Raw genomic sequence first — 12,213 nt, forward strand, 5'->3', positions numbered from 1 at the left:
GGGCAAATGTCAAGAATTTCCTCATTTGCTGGTAGAGGGAAAGGAAATCCCGCGCGTCAGGGCTGACCTCGGAGCTGTGTGTTTCAAACGGAGGGGGTTTTAGTCTGTGCTTGTATTGCGTCCTGTAAAAGAGAGGGAAAGGGAACGAGGCAGCGGGCGATGGAGCCGAGGGAGGGATGAGCGGGGCTGGCCATGAGGGGAGCGCCGGGCCGGGAGCGCGGCCGCGCGTCGCACCCGTTAATTCCGTTGGGCTGAATGAGCGGCGGGGCCGCGTCCGGCCGGTGCCCCCGAGCGCGTCCCGGCGGGGCGGGCCGTCCGTGTGTCGGGCTGTCCGTGTGTCGGGCCGTCCGTGCGTCCAGCGCCGGTGCCGCCCCCCCGCGGCCGGCACAGCAAACCCGCCCCGTCCCGCCCGCGCCGTGCGGCTGTTGCGCGGAGCCGCCCCCGGGCGCGGGGGCCGGGCCGGGCGGCGCTGGCAGCGGGGCCGGGACGGACATGAGGACCGAGATCTCCACGGCGGCCGCGTTCGTCACCCGCCTCCTGCGGGCCGCCGGCGGGGTCGGCGAGGAGCAGCTGCGGTGCTTCCGCGAGTGCCTGCAGGAGGCGATGCGCGGTGAGTGCCGGGGGCGCATCCCCGCTTTCCATCCCCAATTTCCATCCCCGCTTTCCATCCCTCCCCCGCATCCCTCCCGCAGCCCGCGGGCTCCGGCGGAGCGCAGCCCCGCGCAGAGCCTCCTCTTTGTTCCCTCCCGCAGAGCACTACAGGCACCACTGGTTCCCCCTGGTGCCCTCCAAGGGCTCCGGCTACCGCTGCATCAGGATCAACCATAAGATGGACCCCTTGATAGGAAAGGCGGCGGGGATGATCGGACTGAGCCACGAGAGGCTCTTCCAGCTCTTGCCCAGCGAATTAACGCTGTGGGTCGACCCTTTCGAAGTGTCCTATCGCATAGGTGAGGATGGGTCTATCTGTGTGCTGTACGAAAGCCCCCCGCCTGGGGGGAAGGCGGCCAAACAGCTGGAGAGCAGGACCAGCTGCAAGGAGGAGTGGAGGATTGGCAGATCCAGCCCTTCCAAGAGTTACAACATGATGACGGTTTCTAGTTAAAAACAACTCTTCCCTGTACGATGTTGTATGTATCCCAACCTCATGGTAAAGTTAGATGTAACTGAGCATTTTTTTGTTTTTAATTTTTTTTTTTCACCCTATAGTCATTAAAGTCGTGGTAGTACTGCCAAGTTCTTTGTGGTCAAGGGCTAAATGTATAAAGCAGTTCTTTACACTGCATGTTCCTTTCTGGGCTGTGTCCTGTAAATGCACTGTACAGTTGGTGGATTGTTTTACACATTTATATTTTCAAAAAAGTTCTGCGTATTTGTAATAAAAAGCAATATTGTAGCACTCTTTATGATGGGTTTTAGTCAAAATTGGTACTTGCTAAAAAACAATCTCTAATTTGCAGAGCAATAACACAAAGTGGGGTGGGAAACAGATCTAACAAACTGCACATAAATCTTTCCAGTGATTTGTCTGCACAGACTTCTCTCAGGGTCATTCAAGTTTGACTGTGAGGCACAAATCACAGAAATAACTCTTTATTTTTCCTTCTTCAAAGCATGCATTTATTTGTGGGCTAGGTTCCATCACACCCCAATATTTTAGCAAAATAGAACTGGGGAATTAGTTGTCTGGTTATTTCTAGTTATGGGAGTAGAAAAATAAAGACTTGCTTAAAATGATTCTGGCTTGTTTTGGTAGTGTGCTTTTGTTTGTTTGTTTGGGGGTTTTGTTTGGTTTTGTTTTCTTTTCCCCCAGGCTTTTAACATTGCTCTTAAAGCTTATTCTGTGTATTTCTAATAATTGCAGAAAGCTTTGTAGTTAGAGGTGCAGCAGTGAACATCCATCTTCATTTCAGATCACAACAAAACACTCAGTTTTGGGAAAGCTTGCTGGCTGCCTGTCTTCAGCTGAATAATCTGAGGAGAGCTGGGTGGGTTTTTTTGTTACTGAATGAAAGCAAAAATACTCTTCTAATATTTGATCTATTGCAGAAAAAAAAAAAAAAAAAAAAAGCTTGAGTTTATAAGGAAATGGAGTTTGGGTTTAAAACTGCAACCTGCACCATGTAGGAAGCTGGAGTGAAAATTATCAGCAATGCTGTAACTGCCCTGGCTTTTCTGGAAGGTAAATCCTGCTGTTTCTGGCTTTGAGCTCCTTATTTTTGTCAGGGTCTCCAGTACCAGTTGGGCACCAGTTTTAGTGAAGGTGTAAACCACAGTAGGTTTGATGTAATAACAAAAGTTTGTGTTGCTGGTTTATGTGGATGCTCTTAGTGTTGATATCCCAGTAAAGGATCTAATTTACAGATATTGTGATTCCTATTCTAAGAAGCAGTGGTTTCTAACTCAGCCACAGAAGGCTGCCTGGCATTGCTGATTTCTGGAGCCTGGTGTTGGAGCACAGTGGAACACTTGATGAAAGGGAGCTTTGTCTGGTGTGAGCATGTCAGCAAAAAACCCCTCCTTGGGCTATGTCAATACCATGGCAGAACACAGAGCCAGGGAAGGGGCAAGTCTGGGCAAACTGGAAAGGGCAGAACTGCAGCTCACAAAGAGGTTTTTTCTTTGTTTGCCTTAGAAAAAGCTGTGGCTTGCTTCTTGCTGTTTGCTTATTATCTTGGAGGCAGGCTTGTCTGGTGGTATTTGTTTAATCTGGGGGAAATGTATAGTGCCATTTTCTTAGTAATTAAAACTCTGTAAAAATTGATTGTGTGTTTCTAGTCTATCACTCCAATAAATAAGTTTCTGGGTTACTTTAACAAATGGGTGTTAAAGGTCTGCTGGCAAATTGCCTTTTTATTAGATAAGATTGGAAATCGGTTTTCATGACGTTGTTTTATTCTCTCGAGGCAGTAACACTTTCCTTTTCCTCTCTGATGAATATTCAGTGTGGGTAATCCTATTTCCTGGGGACCTCTAAGGGATGTATTTGACACATTTGTCAGTAATTGAACAGAATAACTTTAAATCTGCTAAGGGTGAGGTGCCTCCTTTGATTAAATTTCATTTGAAGGGTAATTGCCCTTGCTGCACATTATGTTAACAGCCCACTGGAAAAGATAGGTGTGAAATCTTCAGCTTAACAGGAGGTTTTCCATAGCAGGAGACACTTGGAGTGGAATTGAAGCTGACTTGGGAGTGAGGATGTGATTTCCAGCTGCTGGCTGTGCTCTGAGGTGCAGGAGGGCACAGCAGTGTCTGTCCATGTGTGAGCAGAGAGGAGCCTGGGCTAATCCAGCCATGATGGATTCTGCTGCTTTTGTTAATCCCTCCCTCAGCAATGGGATGTTTCAGATGTTCTATAATGCCACATCTCCAGTGTCCAATGCTCTCTGTAGGTTTGATGTCTATCATTGGATGGGCACTTTAATGCAAGTTAGATTTGATGTATTTGAGCTACTGGCCTAGAGCTGAAGTCACTCTGCAGACAAACAGGTGGGGGACAGGAGGAGTTGAACAAAACCCACTGGAGCAAAGCAAACACTTGAGCTGCAAGAAACACCCTGTGATATCTGTGCCATCTAGAGCTGCATTCCAGTGCTTTAACAAACGTCAGAGATGTACTGACAGCACAAAGGCTGTTCTGAGGGAAGAGACTGCTTGGTAGGAAGCCAGGGAGGCTGTTATTTGGAGGAGGGAAAGAAAAAACTTTGTTTTCCCTGAAAGGTGATAAGCTTTGTGTTCTGCTGTTGCAACAAAAAAGGCAAAATCTTAACATCTTTAAAATAACATATTTGTCACACAAGGCTGACCACAAATCATTGGTCATGGCTTAGAACAGACTGGTTTGGATTCTGCAGGAGGGATTAGTGCATGCTTGAAGCAGTAAAAATACACGGAGAAGAAGCAGTATGTGCTTATTTGGATGAGGAGGGGTTAACTGCTGGCTAACTAAAGCTGAAATAGGGGAGGAAAAATTGTGCATTTGCCTGTTTCTCCAAAATATTGCCTTGCTGCCAAATGAATTACATAACATTTGTCTGAGTGGTAAAATCCAGCTGAGCCAGAAGGTGCTGCTGGTTTATACAGCCTGACCACTTGTGTGCTGCAGTTCTGGTGTATCCCTGACCCTGAGAGCACAGGGATGAATGGCTTTGCTGTGAGAACTGCAGCAGATAAGGGATTGTCTGTACTTGTTCCAGGTTCTATTGCCTTTAGAGCTAGGTGAATTAAAATATGAAATTTTGGATGTTTAGGTTTAGTTTCTAACCACTGGTCCTCATTTCCTTATCCTCATGATGAAAGGCTTTTGCAGTGTGTAGCACTTTATACTGCCATCAAATTAAGCCTGGTTTTCATATTTAAAGGATTTAAAAGATCAAGCTTTTAAAAGTTTGAGCATAAATGATTTTCTTTTAACTGGGATTTACATACATGCTTTTTGCCAACACTTGTTCCATTTTTAATGTGTGCCTGAGAATGTGTTCCCAGGGACTGAGTGCAGTGAACCAACTGATCCAGATCACTCCATTCCCACCACGATTTGCTGCTCACCAGCACTGACACTGCTGAGCTTCACTCCACTGAGAGCAATGCACAAGGCCTGACAGAATTGCTAAAATCATGCTCAAATGAACTCATTTTAATTCCTGTAATATGTTCCTCACTGATATTTTGTCTAGAATACCACATGTTTTAGATGAAGTAAAAAACCTAAATAATGAGTTTGTGATTTCTCACTCAAAGAACAAATCCCAGGTTTGTTTAGTAGCTTTCTGTACAGCTGGGTTGATTTGCATTAATGAAATTGTTCTCCTTATGATACACTTATGATGAAGTGAATTAATACCTGATAAATTAACCTCCTTTTTACTTTTAATCCACAATTAAAAGTCTTGTTAGTCTCCTGCAATTATTAGTTGTTAATTTTTTTACATTGAGACACTTACTCAGAGAAACTTTATATGTGTTCCCACATACACTGAAAATAGATACTGGGGTCCCACTGACATCCTAAGGCAATTCTCTTGGGCATTTTCTAGACTTTGTGGTTATGTTTTTCCTTATGAAACCCCAAAATTTTTTTTTTATTATCTGTTCTAGTCATAAGTATATTTCCATTATTTCTTTATCCTCGTGCAGTACAAAGTTATCAAAGTTATCCACATTACCAAATACAGGTAGGCAATGTTTACTGATCACTCCCAGCTTTTTGCTGATCACTTTTGTAATTTTACCATCTTCCTCTTTTCAGGACTAGAATTCATTTAAGTGCTGATGTGCCTTAAAAGATCTTAACCTTTGTGTAACTGGTTTTCTTAGCTATTTGAACCATGGATTTTCCTCTCCTGTTCTTAGCTTCCTTCAGATTTTTTTTCAACTTCACAATAATTTGTGTATGTCAGCTTTTTTCTGTTTCACCTTGGTTTTCTTTAATTATGAGAATTTGGATTTAATTTTAACTGGAGAATTTGGATTTAAATTTAACTTGTGCCTCACATTGTCTCAGTGTAGCAGCCCTCAGCCATCCTTTGGCTGTGTGTGATTCTCCAGGCTGATCCACCTTGCCATGGCAGAGTGGGAATTTTGTATCCTTGTGTAATAGAGATGTGCTGATTTCTGATTAATAAAGTTGATACTTCTTATAAATTATTGTTCTCATGATTCCAGAGTCACTCTTAGTAATATATAAGCTATAGGAGTAATAGACTTATTTATTTTCATGGTTTTCTTGCTGGGGAGTGAATTTATTCCAGAAATAACAGGTGATATTTTGCCTTCTGTTAGAAGGGTATGTACAATTTTCATTGAGAAGTAAACTGCTGATTTTAGCTTGAAATTTGAGTAACTTTGGTGGGCAATGTATTTTGAGATGGAATTGCATGGAAGGATCTTTCATGTGTGGGAGATTCAGCTGCCCCTTGTTTGCAATCAGCAGGACAATCAATGTCTGGAAAGTGTCAGGAGGCAATGAGAGGGCAAATTAAATTGTGATTTGTGACCACTTTGGTGTTATCATTGCTTTAAACTCCTGGGCTCTGGATTATTGATGGTAATATTTGTACAACCTCGTTAGCTGTTATGTAAGATGAGTTATTTTTCACAGTGGTTCTTAAAAATCCAAAGAAATAAAACAAACAAATGTCTGTGCAGCTAAACTAAACAGCAAATCAGCCTTAAGTCACTGAAAGACAAAGCTGCAAATATCTCTATTGATAAAATAATTTCAAAACAGAGAAGGAAGAAGAAATTAAATCATCAAAATGTTTGATAATGTTTCACACAAACCTCTAGTGCTAAATAAATACTCATCTTAGAGAAATAAGTTTGTAGTCCTGGAGGTATGCCAAGTATGAAAGTTCATCTCTGAATCAAATTTATTTACAACAGTATTTAAAAATATTCTTTTTAAAAGAAAAATGCATATGTAAAAGGAAATTCAGTCTTTGTAGATGCTGTGATGCAGCACATTTCAATATGAACTTCTTAGAGGGGAAATTCTTATCCACTTTATTTGTAGTTAAGTAGTAGTAAGCACAGTGAACTTGATAAAGCAGATTTTCTGTGGGGCTGTTGTGGCTGCAGGATGAGGTTTGGGGTGAGGCAGAGCCCAGTCATGCAAGCTGGGCCCAAATTGATCATTCCAATGCTCAGTTCCTGGCTGTGGCCTCAGATGGCTGATGGCACTTGTGTAACTCCCAGGCTTCTCTGCTCCAGGACTGGGAAAATGAACAAACACACAAGGAACTGGGGAAAAAGAAAATACTCCATGATCTGTCTGGGCCCTGGCTGCTGCAGCACTTCTGGGCAGTCAGAAGAGAATGCTGCACAGAAGTAAGATTGTTGTATCCTCAAAGCACCAAACTTCATTTTACACTGAGTGCCACCAGGGAACTTGCTTCCCTCCACTGGGACTCTGAGGAGGGAAAGGAACTTGACTGTTATTAGAATATTTACAAACATTTACAAATTTATTTAGCATATTTACAAATATTGACAATTTTATTTACACTATTCAAATATTTACAAATACTTAAAAATTACATCACCTACAAGACCTAAACTTTATTTTACATGCTGGTGATTAAAACACTAATGAGAGTTCCTACTGCTGTGCATTTTTAGATGCAATTCTACTTTAATAATTGTTCATATCTGTGATACAAATATGCAGCCACCACTTTGCACTGGTCCCCTACATATTATTTATACAGCAACATTAGCATCAAAACAACCTTTTGTGAATGTTTCTGTTGCAAATGTGCAGCCTGAGGGTTAAATTTGCATAAAGACACAGGTAGGAGTGATGGAAAAGAACATAAACTACTACAGTGCTTTGGCTTTTATATGTTCTTGGAATGGATTACTACAAAAGCTGACTCCTTAGACTTGTCTTATCTCACTCTGTGCATTTGGATTATCAAGAATAAATGGGAGCAGAATTCTCATAATGTGTATGATGAGATAATGTTTTATTTAGGCCTCAAAGTAATGTATTACTCATACAACTGCTCTCTTCTGGGAAGTGTGCTGGGTTTTTTCTGTGTGTACCAGAGGTCACATCTCCCCTGGCTGCATGTTAAGGGATGATGCCAGAGTTTTGGAAAGGAATTTTTCTTGTGGATAAGAAAAAGGTGCACAAATCTTCTGGGAGAGTTGTTTTGTTCTTTGTGCCTCACAGTGTGATAGGCTGACACTGGAACCATTGGATATTTTGATGTGGCTTGTGAGCTAATTTTTGAATTGATGTGTGCATGCTAAGTCACCAGTTAAGAGTAATTAAATATGTACTTGAATTTAGTAGAAGTGCTGAACATTTGATGTGGAATTAGGTGTTTTGATGGATGGAGGTTTTGCTGAACAAAATGAATTCAGAGTCATGAACTGTGATATTTATGCAACACTTGATTTTGTCATTAGTCTTTTCAGTGATGTTTAGCTCCTGTCTCTGACAGGCCTTGTTCAATGACTCAGTGCTGTGCTTTTTAGGTGGTTGTTCTGTGGAATTCCTCCTGTGTTTAGCATTAAAAGCCTTTTGGCTCAGGGCTGGATGAGCACTTGAGGCACTTGCACTGTTTAATTGAGCCCTGGGTTGGATTCATGGAGCTGCTTCCAATTGCTGAAGGATCCAATGAAGATTTAATTGTAGCTGAAACCTGAGCTGTTCTGTGAGTCACCTCAGCAGAAAGGAGAACAATTTATCAGTGTTGTGTCACAACTGTATGTGTGCACCATATGGCTTCATGGTGTGTTCAGGGAAGCTGTGTATGTGACTTCTGAAATATTTCTTTTTCTTTACACAAACCTTTAATATTGATTCTTTTTCTAAATTATTCTTATTCTAAATTTCTAAACCACTGGACATTGAACATCCCCAAAGGGCTTTATTTTAGCTGTGATCCAGGGAGGGGCTGGCTCAGTTTGTGACTAGAAATCAGCAGAAAAACACATACCAGGGCTTGTCCTTCCCTGCTTCCCTTTCAGAACCTGTCTTTCACATCATCTTTTCTCATTAAACTGTTAAACATTTGCATCAACATGAAATGAAGAGAAATGAATGTTTGTTTATTGGCAGACAGCACAGCTGGTTGATGAACTGGGCAGTAACCAGCCTGGATAAAAGGGAAGGTGAATGCAGTGCTTCCATGAGGGATTTCTTTCCAGCCCTGTTCCAGCTCCTGTTGCTGTACCAGCCTGGCCAGTGTAACACTATATTGCAGTGAGCCTTTGTGCTCTGTTCTCACTGGCACCAGGATTGGAAATGGCCTGGGAGCTCCTTTTGCAAAGAGAATTTTCTGTCCCACTATCACTTCACAGGGAACTGTGCTTGGGAATACTGAAATCTGGTGAAAGCTGTGTCAACTATGTGAGAGCAAACAGTGATGCTTTTGGAAAAACTGACCTGTAACATATTCAGCACATCAGACAGCATCTTAACTACTACTTACATCCTTTTTTTTCATATGCTTTCTGCTAATCACTTTTAGAACACTTGGGATTTTACAGCATTTTTTTCCTTTGGTGGTTACTTCAGTATTTTTAAAGATTGGATTTTTTGGGAGGTGACAGTGCTGGCTTATTGTTCTTTTTGTAACTTATCTCCCAGTGTGGGTAAGTGTGTGTAAACTAAATATTTCATGTGTGGCTGTGGTCAATTATTTTCACTGCTTCAGGCACATAATAAGACAAATTAAAGCTGGAGTTCCATTTTCAGCATCTCAGCTTTATGCTTATTCACAGCTGGTTATATTCTTGTTTAAAACTGCCAATGAAATATATTGTTAAACTGTGACACCAGTAAGTATTCCTCATTTATACTGTTGGCTCCTGTTTCATGCCCAGTTTGCAATTGCAAACCCTTTTCCCCCTGAGTGCATGCTGATGTCTTTAATTGGCATTTGTTTATTTTGGTTTGAAAATCACTGAGTGTTTCTCCTTCCTTCTGTTCCCCCTACATTTGTAAGCCCTGTTTTCACAGTGGGATCCATGTGGATGCAGCCAAACTGTTCTCTCGTTTTTTCCAATATTCTTCTTTCCTTGTGCCACATCAGTGATGGCTCTCACCTCATTCCAGCAGCATTTCCCAGCAGCTGCTGAGAGTTTTCCCTGCTTCAGAGGAACGGGACCCCTGTCCCCCAAGGGACTCTGAAAGGCAGGTTACCATTTACAGCTGTGCTCTGACAGACCGTTCACTGTGCTGCACAAAAACAGAGGAACAAAAAATACTTGTATGCCAAACCTAAAGGTAGTTGCCTTTTTATAAAAGGACAATGCTGATGATAATAATAATAATAATAATTCCTTGCTGTTGCCTTTTTATAAAAGGACAATTACTGTTTTAATGATTAAGAGACTTGGCATTTTTTTTTCTACCCTTGTGGTTTACTTATGGACCTGCCATTTGCATCTTTCTTTGCACATTTTGGAAAGAGACTATTTTTTATATTTTTATGCCCACTTGTTGCCTTTGTGGCCATCTCCACATAAAACCAAATAAAGCAGTAGGTCAGTGTTCTTTCTATCATGTATTATATAAACTCCCCATTCATAAAAGGGTTTCTGTGCATTTGTTTTAATTGAAATGACTAATCACTAACACTTCTTTACTTTAGACATCTTATTGGGAACGATTGATTTAGGAAATCAGTGGCAGAGGAGTGGTTACTTCTCCTAAAGGTAAATATTTGTTTGAACCAAATATTCTAGTTTGTTTCTGCAAGAGTTAAAAACTAAAATATATGTGAAACCAAAAGGGTATTTCAAGTTGGCACTAATGTGAAGGAGTGGGCCTGAAACTTTGATAGCAAGAAATAACAATTCCCTTTATATCCTGCAGCATGGTTCAAAAGGACAGTCTGATGCTTGTGACAATTTGCTTCCATTTCACTTTATTCCTAACATGTACATGGGTGTGCCTGTTTTGGAGATCTGGTGAATATCATCAAGATCTTGTAAAGCTCATCTGTGTACAGGGGTAACCAAAAACCTCTCAGCTACACCTGTCCTGGTAGAACAGTACAGCAGGAATGCTCAGCAGGAAGGAAATTGTAGCTCTTATTTATAGAAATAAAATGCAGCATCTCTGGTTATGAAATAAAGCCTCACTTCCCAAATCTACTGCTGCTAAAGGGAAATTCCTGACAGATCAAGCTCTTCATGTGTGGATTTTTTTTTTCCCCAGTGAGGTCTTTGCTCTGTCCCAGTGTTCCAATGATCTCTTGTCTCAGTGCAGAGATAATGCATGAGCAGGATTATTTGGCATTCCACCAAAACATCCTGCAAAATCCCCCCGTGGGAAGAGCCCAGAGTGGTAGAATGATGCCTGTGGGCACATGAGGGGAGTGAGGGCAATGGGAAATAAAAGGGAAATTCAGGCTTTTCTCAAAATTCAGGAGGGCCCTTGGGAAATGTTCACAGAGTGGAAGAAAATGCATTTGGAGGAAGGCTAAAAGCTTAGAGGAGAAAATCTGTGTCTTTGTCCTTTACTCTGAATGATCACAGAGTGATTCTTGTACAAAGATCTTATAGATATTTTTTCCAGCTCTCAGGAAGGTTAATATTTATACAACTGTACAGAGAACAGGTAAGGTCTGGTTAGGCTCCTTTTTTGAGCCTGTGAGCAATTTCTGGTGAGCCAGATTTTGGCAGATACCATTCTCAAATGGCATTTTGTGTCTTTGAGTCCATGTGAATCTAATCTCCTCTAAAGCCTCTTCATGCAATTTTGGTTTAGTGCTGTGTCCTGGATAAAGAATAGTTATGGTATGATTTTAACATAATGATAAGTTATGTTCTAGGACTAAACTCTGAAATGCAATTTGCTTAAAAAATAACAGTTCATGCTTAGGACCTTTGATATTCTGCAACTTTCTTGTATTATTTGCTTTTGTCTTCCTTTCTTCTACTTTTTGACTGCAGCTTTACATCTGTAATCCTCACCTCCTATTTTAAGTTTTACCTTTTATTATTTTCCATTGACTTTGAACCTCTTCTGGTGCATTGAGACTAAAAAGACAGCAAAAAAAAAAAAAACATCCTTAAGCTCAGGGTGACCTGCTATTCCATACTAATTTCTTCATTATTGTTTCAATGCTAAAGCTTTTTAATAAAAAGTTCAATAAGATAAATGGGCATATTTTTCAGTAATTTCATTTGAGAAGGTTGTTTAAAATTTTTAAACAAACAAGAAAAAACTCAACAGCAAAAATGTTCATCAAACACTTCTGTTTGAAACAAATAGTGCCATGGAATAGCTGATTTAGGAACACTGTGGAGCTTCAGTAAAATTACAAGAAGCTTAAAGAATGGGAAGCTTCTGAGCAATCTCTCTTTAGATGTGTCTGTATTAACAACCAGGAGCCACAAGGGAGATTCAGAGCTGCTCCTTTCACTGAATTACCTGGGATCTCCAATCATATTTCAATCCTATGGATTTTATTCTGTGAGATCTGGGAGATGTACATGGAGAGGAAAAATAAAGTAATGCACCTGGCAGTGTCTCCTGAAACCAGCAGATGAGGCTGTTTCCTATTTTATCTATTTTGCAACACTGTAATCCCCTGGAAAGCTGTAACTGCAATTAAATGCCTGTATCCAGGGATGATTTGGTAAATGGAAATGCCTCCCCCTGCCTTTTTTTTTTTCCACTGTAACACAGTGTCACAGATTCTTAGGCAGGTTCAGAACCAGCTATCCAGTGGATCATCAAGGTGTATC

General features: G+C 41.2%; 1 protein-coding gene across 1 annotated transcript; it reads left to right on the plus strand.

Moving 5' to 3' along the window:
* Positions 1-411: 411 nt before the first annotated feature.
* Positions 412-2,764, plus strand: LOC135453100 (protein BTG1-like). The gene is made up of 2 exons (XM_064723794.1): positions 412-610; positions 753-2,764. Exons 1-2 carry the CDS (start codon positions 493-495, stop codon positions 1,103-1,105), a joined length of 471 nt encoding a protein of 156 aa, XP_064579864.1. The 5' UTR covers positions 412-492; the 3' UTR covers positions 1,106-2,764.
* Positions 2,765-12,213: the final 9,449 nt, after the last annotated feature.

Source organism: Zonotrichia leucophrys, chromosome 12, assembly GCF_028769735.1.
Source record: "Zonotrichia leucophrys gambelii isolate GWCS_2022_RI chromosome 12, RI_Zleu_2.0, whole genome shotgun sequence".
NCBI lineage: Eukaryota > Metazoa > Chordata > Aves > Passeriformes > Passerellidae > Zonotrichia > Zonotrichia leucophrys.

Bases quoted from the DNA above. Each gene is read 5' to 3' on its own strand.
- LOC135453100 (XM_064723794.1), top strand. From the start codon at position 493: ATGAGGACCGAGATCTCCACGGCGGCCGCGTTCGTCACCCGCCTCCTG. The intron at 611-752 runs GTGAGTGCCGGG...TCCCTCCCGCAG, and splicing joins CCTGCAGGAGGCGATGCGCG to AGCACTACAGGCACCACTGG.